This window comes from Anabas testudineus, chromosome 15, assembly GCF_900324465.2.
Source record: "Anabas testudineus chromosome 15, fAnaTes1.2, whole genome shotgun sequence".
Classification (NCBI taxonomy): domain Eukaryota; kingdom Metazoa; phylum Chordata; class Actinopteri; order Anabantiformes; family Anabantidae; genus Anabas; species Anabas testudineus.
The window spans coordinates 20,338,537-20,356,672 of NC_046624.1; the positions used below are offsets into that span (position 1 = coordinate 20,338,537).

The 18,136-nt window shown below is 40.1% G+C and overlaps 2 protein-coding genes across 4 annotated transcripts in view; both read right to left on the reverse strand.

Moving 5' to 3' along the window:
• LOC113159527 (kinesin-like protein KIF20B) overlaps nt 1-5,162 on the reverse strand; it is a 35,764-nt gene extending 30,602 nt beyond the window's left edge. For all 3 annotated transcript variants that reach the window (XM_026356260.1, XM_026356259.1, XM_026356258.1), the window contains exons 1-11: nt 5,075-5,162; nt 4,323-4,428; nt 3,169-3,258; nt 2,690-2,812; nt 2,342-2,480; nt 1,944-2,128; nt 1,527-1,581; nt 1,165-1,377; nt 664-775; nt 451-522; nt 171-320 (exon numbers count right to left, since the gene is read on the reverse strand). In XM_026356260.1, the coding sequence (XP_026212045.1) occupies nt 171-320; nt 451-522; nt 664-775; nt 1,165-1,377; nt 1,527-1,581; nt 1,944-2,128; nt 2,342-2,480; nt 2,690-2,812; nt 3,169-3,258; nt 4,323-4,427 (1,244 nt within the window). In that variant the 5' untranslated portion in view covers nt 4,428; nt 5,075-5,162. The remainder of the gene's footprint in view (nt 1-170; nt 321-450; nt 523-663; nt 776-1,164; nt 1,378-1,526; nt 1,582-1,943; nt 2,129-2,341; nt 2,481-2,689; nt 2,813-3,168; nt 3,259-4,322; nt 4,429-5,074) is intronic.
• A 2,594-nt stretch (nt 5,163-7,756) lies between these two features.
• On the reverse strand, nt 7,757-13,447 carry ankrd1a (ankyrin repeat domain 1a (cardiac muscle)). Its single transcript, XM_026354026.1, has 9 exons — nt 13,362-13,447; nt 12,046-12,228; nt 11,308-11,436; nt 10,875-10,982; nt 10,689-10,787; nt 10,503-10,601; nt 10,183-10,281; nt 9,753-9,851; nt 7,757-9,547 (listed from the first exon to the last, which is right to left on the reverse strand). The coding sequence occupies exons 1-9, from the start codon at nt 13,386-13,388 to the stop codon at nt 9,455-9,457; spliced, it is 936 nt and encodes a 311-aa protein (XP_026209811.1). The 5' UTR covers nt 13,389-13,447; the 3' UTR covers nt 7,757-9,454.
• Nucleotides 13,448-18,136: the final 4,689 nt, after the last annotated feature.

The following is an 18,136-nucleotide window of genomic DNA, read 5'->3' on the forward strand; positions in this document are numbered from 1 at the left end:
GAAGCAAGAAACAGAAACAAACAGAAAAAAAAAATAAATAAAAATAAATAAATAAATAAGAAGCTTCGAAGAGTTGGGGAGTTATCCATTAATTCTTTGATCTTTCATAAAGACGTCAGAAACCAAAATCCACAAGCATCACAAGTATGACAAGCAAATAAAGATCTTACTTGGCCTGCTGCTGATTGTGTCGTAGTGCATTGATGCATTTTCCCAGGATGAGCAATGAGGTGTTGATGTTTCCAGCTTCTTTTAGACGCTCTCCTTTATTCTGAGTCTTGGCGCATCGCTCGGAGCCAGCCAGGTCACAAAGACACAACCTGATCACAACCACATTTGGGACAAATAACAACTGCTGTAGATTTATTTTTAACATTTAACTTTTTCAGTATAGTTTTATGATTTTATTTTGGTTTGTTGCTGACACATGTGAATTAAATGTTCACTTACTCGCTGACTGTGTGAACCCTCTGCGTTCCTATACCCTCAATCCTCAATATGCGAATGGAGAATATACTGTGACTGTACACAAAAAGAGCATATAGTTTAATAACTCTGTTGTAAAGTAAAGTAAAGAGACTCTCAGGACACAGAGAAGGAACAAATACTACAAAACAACAGTCATGCGTCTGAGTCAGAATATCTGTAAACGCTGCTCCTCACCTCCTGCTGGAGAGCTGGTTAAGTCGAGTGGCGGAGAAGCTCTGGTTCTTCTTGCCCAGCTTCATCACCTTATAAGCCTCTTCTGCACTATTTACCTGGACCCAACGCAGATCTAAACACACACACCCACAACATCAGGACACCAATTTTACCTGGCTGACTTTGTAAATGTTATTTCCCCACAAAGAAAGGGAAAGACAGAGTTAAATAATTGCCAAAGAATTTAAATTAATTAGCAACATGTTGTAAAGTAGAGTAAATATTCTAGTATTACTTTTATCTATTATTGTGAAATGCAGATGACTGTTAAACAGGATGTAAACTCAGGTACATTATAAATACGTTTCCTAGAGACATTTTAATCCTTTTAATTTAAGTGAATTCAAAAGAATAAAATGGTCCAGATATGCGACTAGATATGATTTAAGTGGCAAAGTTTTTTTTTCAGCATTGTGCAAACATTGTGTTATTTGGACAAGCCCCCACCCAAACCCATCAAACCTTTGACAAAGGCGTTGCCCTTGACGTCCTGTGATAGACGCAATGCAATTCTCCTCAGGGCGCCAGTGGGTGCAAGCTCCAAGAGGTCATGAATGTTCTCATTGTAGATTTCACAAAAAGAAACCCAAACAGAAAATTTAGTGTGTGTTTCGACCTCCAGGCTGACTTTGTCCTCTGCCGCTACAGTCGTTCCCAGGCCTAGCATAGAGGAGCCTGGAACAGAAACAAACGCTGAAATCATTTCTCTTTGGAAACACACACTAGAGTGTGTCCAATAACAGCAGTAATTTTGTACTTCTTAGATGACTGCCCTGCCAACGTTATGGAGAACAAAATTACATAAACATTTTAAGAACTCTTGCCTTCGAGGAAAGTCCTATTGGTGGAGTTCAACAGGCTGACATTGCTCTTCTCACTCTACAAAGACAAAATTAAAGATGAACAGGTTAAAATTTGCACCAAAGGTCTTAGATTTTTTTCTACACAGAGGAAGTTTAATCATCTTATTTGTGTGAGAATATATACACCATTTTAATCAATTTCTACCTAAACTACTCACATTTTACTCACACTTTATACGAATAGCCTTAATCCAAAGCGTATGTTTATGCTTCAATAGTCACAGCAATGGCTGTTCTGAAGAAACCTACACTGCATAACTGGGCTTGAATGTATTTTGTGTAGACACTCATGGGGGGTCAGAGCTGCCGCTGGTCTACTAACATGCACACAGCCCTGCTTATTTATATGCCTGCAGCAGCTTTAAAGAGACAGATTACCTCTTTCAGTTGTCTGAAGAGATTCCTCTTGAATGTCACTTCCTCTACCTGCTGTTCCCTGGTGAGTCTTGTGAACTCTCGACAGCGGTGAGGTTTAATATCCATTCCACTGAAAACCTGTTCACCAATGCTACCAAAGATTACATCGAGAGACCTTGGTAGGATACCAGCATCAGCATCTGGACCTGGAGCACCCAAAGAAAATTGATTGAGTTTCTAAGTTAGGGTAATGTCATCAGAATTTTAATACTGAAATGTTTTTTTTTTTTTCTTCTATGGTGTCCCTACCAGATTGTGATAAGAAATTTCCTGTATCTAATGTAAAAAGCACTTCCTATTTTGAAGAGCAATGTTCCAAACTCTAGCAGCAATCTAAAATTTGCTCCAGTGGAACATACCTAAAAATGTGTAAGTCTTTCCAGCATTGGTGACTCCATAAGTGAAAACTAGAGAGTTTCCTCCTTCGAGAACATCTTTCACCAAATCTTTTACTGTGCCTTCAAAAAGCTCTCTCTGTGTTGTCTCAGGACCATATACCTATTAAAGGAAAAATGTTTATCAGTAAGTCAAACCTCATGAGAAATATAGGAAAAAAGACATTTTCTGCCTTGTGATCTTATTTTAATGGATGAAGACTTTAAATAAAGTTGTATATAGGTTACAATAAAGGTTATTCAAAAGAAATAAAACACACAAATATATCTTTCATGCCTTTTTTTGTTTTTTTAATGCAAGAAAAAACCAACCTGAGAGAACTGGAAGCGCTGTCCGGTCTGAGGAAGTGATTTGTCAGTGCTTAGCCTCACTGACAGCGACAAAGCAGGAGGCTTAAGGAGAACAGTGTCAGGGGGTTCAATGATAACACAGTCCTGTTTTAAATATAAAAAAAAAATAAAAAATAGTGAGACAAAAGGACAGGACAAAATCATCCCTCTTACATAACATTTTAGTTTTGTTCACATATTTAAGTGATCTGTTATGTTATAAGGGGGATTTAGTCATGCTTCACTAATGACAGCAGAATGTTTAAACTGTACAGGGAAAAATGTTTTTGAAAGAGTCTTGAAATTTCATACTTCCTGAGTATGGCACAAACAGAGTTCTGGAGACAAGAACACCAAGCAGCTGCTAAGCAGGCTTTAGGTAGCTGGTCTTCATTTCTGATCAACTACCTGTACATTTTACACAGTACTTGCAAACTGTTTGTTTTCCTTTTTATTTCTACCTGCGACTCTCCATTTTGTCTCTCTCCCAATGTGAAAGGACGGATACGGAGGTAGACCTGGAGGTGTTCTCTCTCCTCAATGCTGGAAGGCTGTAAAACATACACAGGTTTATTAAAACCAGCAGGAAAAAACAAACATTTATTCATTTAGCAGACGCTTTTATCCAAAGTGACTTAAATATAAAAGGTACAAGGCCAAGGACGTAAGGACGTCTTGCCTAAGGACCCCTACTGGAGGTAGACCACAGCCGTGTTTCAAACCCCAGTCTCCCACATGGAGGGGCAGTGTTCTTATCTCTACACTATCCAGCCAGTAAAGATTACATACTGTACGCAGGATAACTAACTATGAATTGGGTGTTCAGAAGTTAACAGGATTTTAAAGAGTGTGTCATTGCATTAACATTTTAAGAAAAAGAACTGTGGGCATTAGAAATAAAATGCAGTTCTTTATTCAAACAAATTAAAATTAAAATTACATTATTACATGAAGGCAAACATTTCTGCTGTTTGTTAGGATCTTGAGCATTGCCAACATTGCCAATTGGTCATCCAAGTGATTACTTGCTTTACACCTAGTGCATGCTGGGAGAAGCTAGAGGCTACTGTAGCCCATGAAATGTTGTCTAGTGCATTAAATATTTATGGGATAGTGAAAAACTGTATAGATGCAATTCAAATATCGATTTTACTAGTTTAATGAAAGTATCCCAGCAAAACCAGGCAGTAACAGAATGACAAACCGAGGTGAAGCAGAGGTAAAATCATGTACATTACAGAAAAATAAACAAGTGGGTTGTGGAACCAAATGTTGCTATTAACTGTCAGTCATTTGGAAAATATGTAATCCAATGCCAGCAATACTACAAGTCTTTCAATACTGGATAACAGGGGCACATAACAGGGAGGGCGTTCCATCCATTAAATTCCACTCAGTGGTCGACAGTTGAATTGTGAAACGAATGTTTAGATGTAAAACTACAAATTTTACAATTAAATATTAGATATTACATTCTATTAGAATCACATCATTCAATTCAGATTATATATTTATTTACTGACATAGTCACCTGTATGGTGATAGCATGATTTTTATTGTAGGCAAAAGCAATAACAAGTGTCCATGGGAATTACTCAGTCAATACAAGGTTTACCTGCGTCTCTGGTAAAGTGACATATTCTGATGAGAGGCTCTTTAAGTCCTTAACCTCTCCCTGCTCCTGTCTGTCTGCCTTGTTGTTCAGGCATGATTCCATCATCCTACAACAGATAAGAAAGGACAAGATCAGGTTCAACAAATACTGTCAAAACGGCGAAATATGGCTTCGACACAACAAACAAAAACTAAGTGAATCTGTAGCATGTTGAAATTAATTTAATAACAATACGTTTAACTAGGTTAGCTGCCGATGGTCGGTACGTGGCACCGTGTAACTCCCACTGAATATGGACAGTCTTTAAATGGAAAAGTAATCAAACAGTTATTAAGTTTTAACTATATCAGCTTTGTTTACCAGCAGCTGCTTCACGTTATCGCCGCAACTCGAAGGGAAATTCAAACTTTAACGCTAAAGGACAGAGTGGACCAGGTGTTCTAATGATATACGATAAGAAATCTCCATTCTGATGTCATGTGTTTAGGTTGAAATCAAACTTTTGTGCAGTTTTAGAATCTGAACGGTTTCGAGTTAAGTTCGTTAAAGTAACGTTGAAGTTTCTTGGTCGAACTAGTCTTAGCTAACAGGCTAGTGTAGGATAGTGCTAGCTAACAGCTAACAAGCTGGACTAGCAGCCGCACCTGTCAACTAACACTAATCATTAAACAAAAACTGTAGCAAATGCTCGATTTCCTCAAACGAAGTCAACATAAGACACATCTACTGTAGTATTACTCAAACATACTTACGTGACAGTTATATCAGGGACATTAGGTTTTAAAACTGAAGAATATTCTGTCGTGTGCTAACTGACGTTAAGCTAAACACAACAACACAGTCGCGGTCTCAGTTTGAAACAGACCAATCGGATTCAAGCAGACATTGCGCATGCGTGTTTTGTTGCGTTCTGGGCCCATTTAGTGCTCGTAAATTACAACATCTCACACGTTGAACTAATGGCGGTCTAAAAGGTAATGGTGCGTTTAAGGAACACATAGTGACAGTCGAACAAAGTAACATCCAGCACGGAATTCAAAGTTTCACAAAAAGCTACAGTCTGAACCTGACTGTAGAACTTTGAATAAATGTTGCACATTTGTGCCTGTCCTCTGCAGGTCTGTACAATAATAATTCTAATTTAGTATAATAATAATTCATTTGCTTAAATATAATTTGGAATATTAATCTGAAAATAAAAAGTAACAACAGCTGTCAAATACATTTAGGGGAGGACCCTTGTTCTGACAGCTAAAACAGATGAGTCAAACTGAGACAAAGCAGAGGTTCAACATTTAAGGCGGTTTTCCAACACTTCACATTTATGCCAAGAGACATTTTCAGTGACTCACAAGATGCACATAACAAATCAACCAGATAAGCTGAAGATGTAAAGACCACGAAAATAACCATCAGATGTTGCCATCAGCAGGAACAAGGTGATAAAGTGTGGAAGTCATTTACACGTCCACAGGTTCACAAAACTGAGGAGGCCCAAAGACAGAAAGGTCTGGGAGGAGAGGAAGATGGAGAGATGTAGAAAAACAGAGATTTGCAGATTATAATGGCGCGATGAAACAAAGAGATGGAGATAGACAAACTGGAGGCAGAATGTTTTGTGCAGGGGACCTGTGTCGATTCCTGGTTTTTATTTATTGTTATATTCATTTAAAAGATACAAATACAGCATTTTACTTTTTCTGTATTGTAGAAATTTATAGAAGAAGTGCAGCATGAAGCCTAAACGCTGGAGAGAAATCACAAATACAGTGATGTTGCAGCTGTGAAATCTTGAGACTAGCAGTTAAGGATCTATATCCTGATAACACTTCTGTTCACCCCTCACACAGCAGAATGAAGCAGATCAGGGAGGGTTTACAGAAGACAGGACAGAGGATTAAAACGACATATTCTTTAGAGCTTTGATACCTTAACGGTGATGTTATCTTAAAAGCTGACATGCATGTGTGTGTGTGTGTGTCTTAGGCTGAGATTCTTAGTCTGTGTGAAAAATTACAGCGCCTTTGACAAACCACAGAGGAGTGGCACCACAGGGCTCCTCTTCATACTGAAGGAAGCTGTTGAGTAGTAGTACAACACTCTGGTATTGGAGAGGAAAAGGTCTTAGTGGCCACAATCTCCTTTTCATAGCAGTACAACGATGGCATCAAGGAGTTTGTAGACATATACGTTTGAATTTTCGTAATTATTGTATTATATTATTTTTGCAGACACCAAAACAGACAAATTAAAAAAGTTCTTTCCTAAACCCAGGCCGCAGTCAGAGACGGTCAAAAAAACAGACAGTGAACAGATCTGACATCGTCTGTGTTTTCACGGTTCTAATAGATTTGTACATTTAAGTCTTTTAGAAACTAACTTTATACTGATGAATTATGATGCTTCGCCGAATCATAGTGGGAGTTTGATTTTAATATATCATCTCGATGTCGTGACACTTTGGTCAGATAAAGACTCAGCTTGAAGTTAGTTAAAAACACATCCTCACTTGTGCTTCAGGTCAGTGTTATGCAGTTACTGCAGGATCTGCATCCTCATGATGCTGATTTGAGTTAAGATTCAATTAAACACTTCACAAGAACACAGGGAGCTGCACACAGAGGAATAGTAAAACCACACCTCGTCACCAGTCACCTAGGTCATAAATCTAACAGGTCATTTGAGAAATAAAGTAAAGAGAAGTATGGAGGTAGAAGACTGGGGGATGAGAGGCTCTGTACAATAACAAGACAAGTTCCCAAGACAAGTTTAACAAAAGACAAATAGACTTCAAGGAGAACAGAAAAATAACCTCCACACCAGGTGGAAGAAAGGCCAACAGGAATCTACCAGCAGCACAATGTTGGTTTCAAAATCAAAAGAGAGAAAAGCTGAGAAGAGGTGAGGACAGCAGCTGCAACGTTATAATATATATAATATATAATAACAGAGAACGACAAAAACACACAGACAACAAGACAAGAGGCATCAGTGCTGACAGTGAATTCATAGTATCAGCAGGTTAATGGAATAAGATAACACAGCAGTATGAACATAATAATCAGATAAAATGCTAAATAACAGAATTCTCTTACAACATGATGTGATCTCCTCGACCGAACCACAACTTTCTACTACTACTAAAAAAAAAACCTTCAAGGAATCTCGACCAGGCCCTGATCTTTCCGATTGGTTAAAACACTCCTGTCAGTCACTTACACTCTTTCTTCTGGAATGATTACGTTCTCGGACAGCTCAGGTCATTCAGAGCTCATCATGGCTGACAGCTATATTTGTTTGTAGGTGCTTGATGTCATGGTGCTACCAGCTACATACATATATTCCCTCACATACTAAATGCGAACACTGCATCAGCTCTTTCTCAATAAAAACAACTTCATTTCAAAATAAATTTTATTCAAACAATCCATAAATATAAGCAATGTTTACATATGTCATCAACAATACAAAATAAATCAGATTCCCTTTCACATCGCTTTAAGATCAGTATAAACTCTTATCAAACATCCTCTGAACCAACTGTGACTTAGCAGCTCCTTCCTGCTCACACTCTTTTGTTTGTGTGTGTTTAAGAAGACAGAACAAACTTCATAATCAAATACTTCACTTCAGCAAAATGTCAGGGTCAGACTGTAGCTTTTTGCTTATTCTGACGTGACCTTGGAAAAGCTGTGTGGAGCCCAGATACTCAGACTGGGAGAATCAAACAACATGTACTCGATTTAAACTTTTTCTAAAGACTACATTAGACACAACACATGCCCAATCAGTGCCTTGAGGTTGGAGGAAAATTACAAGGCTACGGGGCTATGGAGTGCTTTTAACAGCAGAAATAAACTGCAACAAAATTTTAAAATGATAAATGATGTTTTGAGTTTAAAAAAGACGACTCTGTTAGAGCCGAGTGATAATACTTGATGTGGACGTATCAAGCACCCTGCAGTGCAGTGAAAAAGGTAGATACTGTAAAAAGGACATTAGGTGATGCAGCTGAATCCATCCTATCCTAGCTATCTATCTATACTCTTAAGGGTCGTAGGGGTGCTGGAGCCAATTCCAGCTGTCACTGGGTGAGAAGTAGTGTACACCCTGGACAGCTCGCCAATCTAGGGCTGACATATAGAGACAAACAACCACTAACAGTTGCATTCACACCTATGTGCAATTTAAAGACACCAATTACCCTAACTGCATGTTTTTGGACAGTGGGAGGAAGCCAGAGTACCTGGAGAAAACCCACACAGACACAGGGAGAACATGCAAACTGCACAAAGTGGACGTTTGTAAAGTGGAGAGATTCTTCTGACCTAAGAACGTCCTTCATTCTGTCTCATCTCTCTCAGTCTTTAAGTCTAACAACTCATCTACCTGCTTTTCTAACTGTTCTCACTGATCTGGAGTAATTTATACACATAATTAACTTATAATTAACTACAGTATAACTCTAGACAGTCACTCACTTATTATGTAAATTGAAATAAATCAATCAAACCCAATATAGCGATTGCTGACAGTTGTCATTAATCAATAAATAAGTCATCTTCTTGATGCATTGTCACTGACTTCAACTCAGCTTAAAGTAAAAATTATGAAAAACAACAACAGCAAAAAACATCTTCGTGTTGCCAGTCGAGACATTGTCCAGCAATATGTGGCGATCAATGAATCTATTGGTGCTAATAATCACATTATTAACAACATCCTGATGAGATTTCACATTGTTGATAGAAGGCTGCGTCACACCCCCGCTGCTTGTTGGGAGGTAACAGAATGTACGTGTAATTAACATGTGGTGTGACGTAAGCCTGGCTTCAGGTCAAAGAACCAGCGTCTCAGGTCTTTATTTAAAATCCCTGAACTGGGAGGAAGTGCGTTAATGACAGAGGCTCAGTTAAGATGTCACTCAGCATCTGAAAGCTGTACTGTGGAATAGTTTCTGTAAAGGAGACAGGATGAACAGTCACTGGATAGACAGACGTAAAAAAAAGTGCTTCATCAAAGGAAATGAACGAATGGACCAGAAACGTTTCCCTGTTCTACGCCTCTGTTTCCTGATAGACCAGCTGATCGTCTGCCTGAACGGTGTCATGTTGAACTCCGGTTGTTAGGTTCTACTGATTGGACTTCTCATCACTGAAGTTACACAGCAGGCTCTTGGCTCCGTTCTGCCATGAATACAATGTCTCGAGGGGAGTTTTTCCATCCTGCACAGGAGAACAAAAAAATCTAAATCAAAATAAAAATGGACTGAATCTATTCAACAGTATAAAATATGTTTTTATTCTAATTAACAGACTCTTCCTAGAGCCTATAATGGAAGTTTTTTACTGTAGCTTTTACTTAAACCTCAAGTAAACTATATTTAAAGTAGATACGTGCAGTATGTGCTGAGTGCTGCTCTGTGCTTACGCAGTTTTTGGTATTGAGACTGGCCCCGTACATCATCAGCAGCTTGATCATCTTGAATCTGTTTATTCTCACAGCGTCGTGCATTGGTGTGTCTCCATCCTTCAGCGCGGGAAGAAAACAGATAATCATCCCAGATGATCAAGACTCTAACAGGTATCAGAAGTATTTACGTGTATTATTATTATGAATTCAGACAAAAATCCCTACATGACGGCTAAATAATAAAACAGCAGCCTGCGGCAGATAAAACTCCACCAACACCTAACATGAAGAAATACAGTGAGTCAGTAGTGTTACATGTTGTTCCTGTTAAATCAGCTCCTCTGTTGTAGTCTGTGTCGTTTTCACCTTGTGTCCTACTTATTAAATGTGTCTGTGAGAACACTGTGTCTGTGCATCATGTTGTCTGACTGTTGTCTGTTGTCCTTACTCGGTCTTTGGCGTTGACATCTGCTCCACAGTGAATGAGATGCTCAGCACTGTCACAGTGTCCTGTCCTCACAGCGACGTGCAGGGGAGTGCTGTGCAGCTGAGGGGACGAGAGGATTTCAGTTTTCTGAATCAATGCAAGACAAACGTCCTCCACTGTGTGGACATGCAGGATTCCTAAATCACCACCAGATGGTGCCAACGTCCCACATCTCCACACTCTGTTCTCCAGGGAATAAGAACTCTAAGCAGCTTTAGGTCTATTTGTCTGACAGCAGAGGTGATCTACTCTAATCCCTCATCCAAGTTCAGTGGACCAACCTTGTCTCTGGAGGTGATCTTGGCTCCCTGGTCGAGGAGGAGCTGGAGAGCTGGCAGACTGCCTCCTCTGCAGGCCCAGTGGACTGCTGTGGCCTCAAGCTGAAACACAAACACACACACTGAATTGTGAGGCTGATGCTGTGTTAAAGTCAGAAAGAAAAACAGGGTGGAGTGCTTAAACCTTACCTTGTCTTTTTTCTCAATATCAGCTCCAGCCTCCAGGAGTCTTTTCATGACCTCCACGTGACCTTTGAATGAGGCTTTGTGCAGAGCTGTTCTCTGGAACTGATATAATAGAAAATGGTTTATAGGTGAAAGTATGATCACATGTTATTATGTCTTTTATAGGATTTAACGAGACAGATTACTCACGTGGTCGGCTACGTTGGGGTCTCCTCCATCACTGAGGTACTTGTCCACCACAGGCAGTTTGTTCTCCATGGCTGCTGTCAGAAACAGATGCTCGTCCACTGTCTCTGGCTGGAGAGTTTATGCAAAAGCATGAGGTCAGTTTTCATTTAAACAGAACAAATCCTCTACATGTGTGACACCTCGTATCTCTTCAAGCTGAGACATACTTTCTAAGTATTTTAGTTTCTCAATGCTCAAGATCAAAAGTAATTTAATGCTTTTTATGAAGCCATTTACACCCAGTTTAAATGTTTTCACTTTAAAATGACCGGTGTGGAAAAAATCATTCATTCATTAAAAAGTTAAAGGAACTGGAAAGTTCAACTTTTGTATGTGGATTTAGGACAATAAGATGTCCAGTGTCAAAGAAGAGAAATGAGGAATATACTCTTACTGCAGTCTCGGGCTCTGGCTGTTCTTTCTTGTGAGCAGGAGCCTTCCTCTCCCTCCTCCTCTTCCTCAGCTGCAGGATGTTGAACAGGTCGTCCACTGTCTCCAACTTCAGCCTGCCGCTTCTGTCCATCTGACAGGGCGGAGAGAAGACAAACAACTTCAACAACAACTACAACTAAAACGAGAATCTTCAGTTTCTACTTAAACACTGAGAGCCGGAGAGAGGACTTTCTAAGGAAAGATATCAACAATATTGTAACTATATAACATGTAAAGTGTATTTGAATTGCTCATCCATTAAATGCTGAGTAAAAAACAATTTTTTACATAAGTAAAGTGACTTAGAAATAGAAAAACCTACTGAAGTTAAATATTATTTTTCCAGCATGAGGCGGGAAAATGCACAAAACACATTACAGCTGCTCTTGGTCCTTACTGATCTAATGATCACTAAACCTCACATGAAATATGGGTTGTATGAAAACAAAGTCATGAAAAACACTGTTATGTTACTACTATGAATGTGGAGCTTATCTTTTTTTATTACAAGTAAACTTTCAATACAACACATAGAACAATCATAACAAGATTTAAAGTCAGGACTGAGGTGTCGGAGCTCCAGACGCCTCCAGGCAGCAGCACAGGCCCAGAGAAGAGCTCGAAGACAGCAGCTTTGACTTTTAATGACTAACCTCAACCTGGTCCTACTGTGGAACCACCATCATCTGTGTATTCTTACATTGAGAGCGGCCACGCTGACTTCCTCCTGCTCGCTGCCACTGTCGCTCTCCTCTGACAGTCCTCCACCCACCGGCTCCGTGTGCGACCGGTGGTCATCGCGCTTCTCTTGACCGACAGCCGCCTCGTACATGCCCCCATGGAAGTCATCTGTCTCTTTGCCCTCTGACCTCTTGCTGGTCACCTGAAGGGACGGAGAAATGAACATGTTGTTCACTCTGAGCTGTGATTATTAATGTGTTTTACTGATGTGACTGATTCTTTGGCTCCTTCTCTGTGATTTTATAAAAGCCTGTTAGAAAAGTGACGGCTATTATAAAAACGTCCCTTGTAACTTCCTGTAAATGGAAATCTTGGCAGTTTTGTAGGAAAAACCCAATAATATGTCGTACAGAGATTGGAAATGCAGCCAAAATGAGTTTGGGAGACTATAACTGTTGACAGACTCCCACACAGTGAATCTACTCTCAGCAGGAGAGCTTTTGTTTTGTGTTGGTTCACAGTTAATCACACGAGCGGCTCTCAGCCTTCAGCCACTGCAGAGCCAAGTCCTACTGTTAACAGAGGAATGTAAACACGCCGCAGCTTCAACACATTAACGCACACTTCAACAACTGTTTAGATGTCCACTTATTGAATCCCCCCATCATTTAAACAGCCAACTGTCTCATGTGGGGAAGAGAACCCTCCACTTGAACCTGTTACTAATGAAGCAGCCTGTTCCACACGACTGCCAATTAAAGTACAATTAAATACTCTGCGTTGAGGTAATGCTGTGTGTGGGTTAAGAGAGGTAATTGTAACTTAATGTTAAGATTATTTACAACTAGTGCTGATTTATGTTTTTCTTTTTCTTGTGTTTGTGAAAGTTGGACTTCAGCAGTGAAATTTTCATTTTGCAGATTAAATGCATGTATCCAACAATTTTATGCATATTTCCAACAAGTGGAAACCAGTTAACAGGAGAGCATCACTACCAGAGAGATAGTTCAACACATGAATAAAAGGACCACCACATGTACACTTGAATTTACAGCAGTATTATGTAACAGTAGTGATAATAAAAGGCTCTGAATCCGTGTACTGGACATAATCATATGAAAACAATTCACTTATTAATGTATAACAATTTAAAACCTGAGAAAATTATATTTTAGAATGAAATACAAGAATGTTTCTATTTGATTGGTCCCATAATATAAGAAAGTTTCCATTGAAGAAATATAAATCTGTCTTTTCTTACTTCTCTGTCTGCCTCCTAATCAAATCCTTCTTATAATCGCTCTCGCTCTACATGTACACATCAGCAGTTCTTACCAGCTCCTCAACACTGTGCAGCCCCATTCTCCCACTTGATGTGAAGTAGTTTAATAGCACTGATAAAGTCCACTGGTCAGCGTCTCTCTCTGTGTCTCGTCCGTCTGCAGCCACAGACTCTTTTATAGCCCTGTCAAAGCTCTGTAGAAAAAATAGGGGTTCTGTCATTCAGCTCAGATCACATTACTGTCCTCATGTGCTCATCTAGGCAAAGTCAGTGCGACCAACACATTACCCCCCATCTCCATACAGAGCCCCTCCCACCTCCACCACTGCCCACTTTGGGCTGCTGCTGGCTCCACTGTGCAAAGACTGAGGGAAGCGAGAGGTGTCACTCTGCTGCTTGTTCGAGTCCTGTTAGACTAATTAGAGATTCATGTTTCACACTCTAACGATGAGACTTTAATGAACTCTTTATTCGTTTTTTATTTAATTTTCTACCTGGATTCAAAAATGAATGAAGCTTTACAGAAAAAAATCCCAGTAGAGTTGTGTTGCTGTCAAATCCCATGATCTGTGAAGACCTGTAACTGAGCCACCTGAGCAGTCACCTGATACACCTGACATTCCTTAGCTGTTTGTAACCTGTGCCTCCTCTTTAGGATGTTTGAAGTAAAGCTGCTCTAACACCTGAGTGACTGAGTGATTGCTCTTCTGAAACATAGACAATCCCTGGTAGCGTCTCCTTACTTTGGGCATGTGGCCACAGAAATGCAGAATATGGCTGAGGAGACAGGTTCATGGTGGCAGAGCAATAAATAGTCAGACTTCCAAACATCATCTCACTCGCACTGCAGCCAATCACAGATCAAGGTCAGAGGTCAGCAGGATGCCTCACCGTTTGACTTCCAGCCTGTGGTGGATGACATGATGTCAGGTGCTGGTAAATGTTGTCTAAAGCATATTACACATCTCAGAGCGACATACAGCACATACTCCGACAATGATAACACCTGATTTGTCACAGTCACACTCTGGGTGAGCTCACTGTCCACCAATCAGAAGAGAGAAGAGTCATGATGTCAGGTGTCATGAAAAAACAAACAACTTTTTCCTGAGATACTACTGCACAGAGTAGTTCAACTTCAACTAATACCACTGAACAAAAGGAGAGAGAGAGTTCAACAGGACAACAGTCGACACCTCCTTAGCTCTTTTAACTTCAGCTGCTTTCAGTGTGTTGACACTGCTAACACATCTCCCAAAGCATGTTGCTTCATCTACTTTGGTTAAACTCCACAAATCAGAGTGATTAGAATGATCACCAGCGTGTAGCAGACTCACAGTGAGGATAAGATGCCAAACTGAGAGTCAGGAAAATCCATAATGAGTGAATGAAAATAACGAACAACAGTTTGTTTCTTCATTCGACATCAGGAGTGAAGCGACCGGCACCACAGATGTTGGCGGCCTTGTTGTCCACTTCTCACCCTTCAATTCCTCTGAAAGCGAATTCATAGCTGCGAGCTATTTTTGAAACTGACCTTGTGACTGAAATAGATGGTAAAAGGGGGAAACTGTTTTAGATGGCGACCTCCAAAGATTCTGCACGCTGCTTTTTACATCTAGCTGTAGCTGTAGATGTTTGCCACTCTACAATGATGTGCAGTGTCCAGTTTAACTGCACTATAGCACAGAGGACACGTGCGTAGTGCTGAACCTGCACCAGACACAGCAAGGTGACCTGGTGAATTAGCAGATACTTAATAACTTAAAGAAGGAGGATGAATGAAGATGTTTAATGAACATTTCTGAGGAACTGGAAAACGCTTGCAGACAATATATTTGCACAAACGTGTCTGATATGTATTTTGTTTGTTCACAAACACATTTGGTAAAACAAAGTAGAATGTAAATATAATTTCTAGTGTTGAAGTAGAAAATCACCCAAGTACGAGACACACCAGTCACTGCGAGGTGAAAGTAAATGTGTGAGTTCTAATTATCCGGCTGCATTTGGTTCAAACACAACATCACAACAACAGTTTGCTGAGCAGCAGCAGCACTGACCAGCAGTGATGAGCACACATCAAACAACAGTTATTTTGGTGTTGTAATGAAGTCTGTCATTGCTTTGCTGACAGCTCCTCAGCTCGATCAGGAGCAGCATATCATGTTGTTGAAATGAGCAGTTGACCCCACGTGTGACTGAATTAAAAAGGTGCAGGTCACCAAAATAAAAAGCCCCTTGAGCCTATTTCCGCTGCAGCTCCCTCCTCTCGAACACACTTCATATCCTTCTCTCACATTTGTCAGCAGGCTAAAGGAGATTGTGAAGATAACACTATGTTTGTGTGTGTGTGTGTGTGTGTGTGCAGCCTGGTCAGCGGCGTGCTGGTAGTCTAGGACTGGTTTGGCGTTAAACCCTGAGGGATACATCATAGGATTCTGTAATTATAAATAGGCCCAGTGCTGAATTTCTTCTCTGGAAATACATCCACTCTATTATTAGCCGTGTAAATCCTCCCCTCACCCGGCATCCTCATTCGCACAGGAGGTTGCTGCCTCTGTGACATCGACTGCAGTGCCTCTGCACTGTTTACGAGTGTGTCATCGTATGAAGATAATCCTTCACTCAGAGAGACAAACTGTCCGGTTGTAATTCACAACACTGTTTGCTCTCTGACAAGCGCCGGCGGACCGTCCTCTATCCATCCATATGAAAAAGCTGTAACTCTGACAGGGGTGAAACTTTAAAGGCAATTTATCACGCTGCTGTCACATTTTCCCGAACAGACAGGAAGGCAAGTGACAGAAGAGATGGGATGAGATAAAATGAGACGTGAAACTTATGCTGGTAGTAAAATACGGTTCTGTCATGTTCATGTGAGGTGCTTAGGATGCAGGGTTAGATCAGTTTTATGTCAAACTGCTCTCTGTCCCAATAAATTCTGTTCAGATTGCACAATTTACACACATCCAACAACCTTCAGTGCCAGTGCAGGATGAAATGTCCCATTTATACAGCAAAGCAGAAAGTAGTGTGGCCTGGCAAAAGAGGACTACGTTCAAAATCACAATATTTGTCATAATGCAAACTCTGTGTGGTGAAGGTCAAGACGAGGATCAACTATCGATGCTTAGTCAGCCTTTTGAATTTGGTAGACAAATCAACTCTACTCTGTTCTGTCTGTCGCTGTGGAGGAATCAGTTGTGTTTGTTTCCAGTCACTCTAACACATTAATTTATATCGTATCCTCTAAACACAAACTTTTACTGGTCGGTTCCAGATTCTTGATCTCCTAAAAGTATTTCAAATGTAGTGTAAAACTCAGAAATCCAATCGTTCAGTTTTATATCCAGACAAAGACAAAGATGTGAATTGATCAGTGTTCAGTAACTCAGTGTTCCTCAGCTTTGACTCACAGCACTGCGAGTCCTCCAGCGTCTTTCAACCATGACGCTGGTGCATAAAGATGCTCCAAGACCTGTTTGTTCAGGTGTTCCCTCTTGGAAATAAGTCATGGAAATAAAGTTTGTTGCTAAGCAGCACCAGCTAAAACTTGGTTTACTGGAAAATGACCCATTTGTTGCCAAGCAACATTATCTTATCGGCTGTGCTGGGAGATACTAAGACCTACAGTGTGGGGTAGAAGCAGTCACACTGTTTGAACCTGTGACTCATCAGACACTGAAAGGTTTTCTTTTTTAGCAGTTCAATGAGCTGCAGCTGGCAAACTTCACTAAACCGATATCGGCAGTGCAGTTTTTAATGTGTGTATATCTCCTATGTCACTTGTTTGTTAAGCTCAAGTTGAGCACATGACTCGTCCACGATGTAGATATAGATTAGGGGTTTTACCAAATCCACAGTTTGTCGATTTTGGTGTTGTTTTTGTTTCAAAACACTGATGGCCTACACTCTGTACTGTCCCTGAATGCAGCACACCAGCTCATGGACACATCTTTAACGTCACATCTGTAACATAAAACTCATATAAATGACAAGAAATATCAGATCTCTGGGATAATGTGCTCATATCAGGGAGACTGAGGGAAGTCAGATGTCTGCAAGACAACGACAAGAAGGTGGATGGTAACAGCTTTACATTGCCGTAATTTAAAAAGTTGTTAAAAACTCATTTTATAATTTAGTTTATTGTGTTTGATGTTTTATTTCATGACATTTTAAGCTTGTCGTCATATTCTTGTTGCTGTTGTTCTTTAGTGTTGTAAAGAATAAATACCTGATTGACTGACTGATTGATTGATGATTTGTACAGTGTAGCAGAAAAAAACAGAGCAGTCAGACTGAAGTGTTTATAGAGTTCAAATTGTAATAAACAGTTTGCTGACACTTAAACAAAATCAGGTGCCAAAACTAAGAGCGTCTGAAGCTCCGCTTTCCAAAAAATGTAAAAAAACAAACAATCCAAAAACTTCACGTTGACATTTCCGTCCACGTTACACAGTGACTGGACAGGTTCAAAGTTCTCTCAAACTCTTTTTTTAATTCTTCATGCAGCTACTTCTGTCTTTTTTAAAAATGTCTTTGAGGAGCGAACGTCTGAACGTCCTCAGTGTTTCCTCATTTCAATGATTCAGTGTGTGTCGCACCTCTAAACTACCCACAAACACGTCAGCTTCACACTCCCACACTTCTTATTTTATTTCTTATTCTTTGGTGTGTCCGTGAAGGGGTCGACGGTAGTGATATTTCTGATGTTACAGTTCACGACAGTGTGACAATAACAAACACAGCCCTCCCCCGTGACCTGACCCCACCACCACCACCAGACCCGCCCCTACATGAACATAAACACTTCCTGTGCACA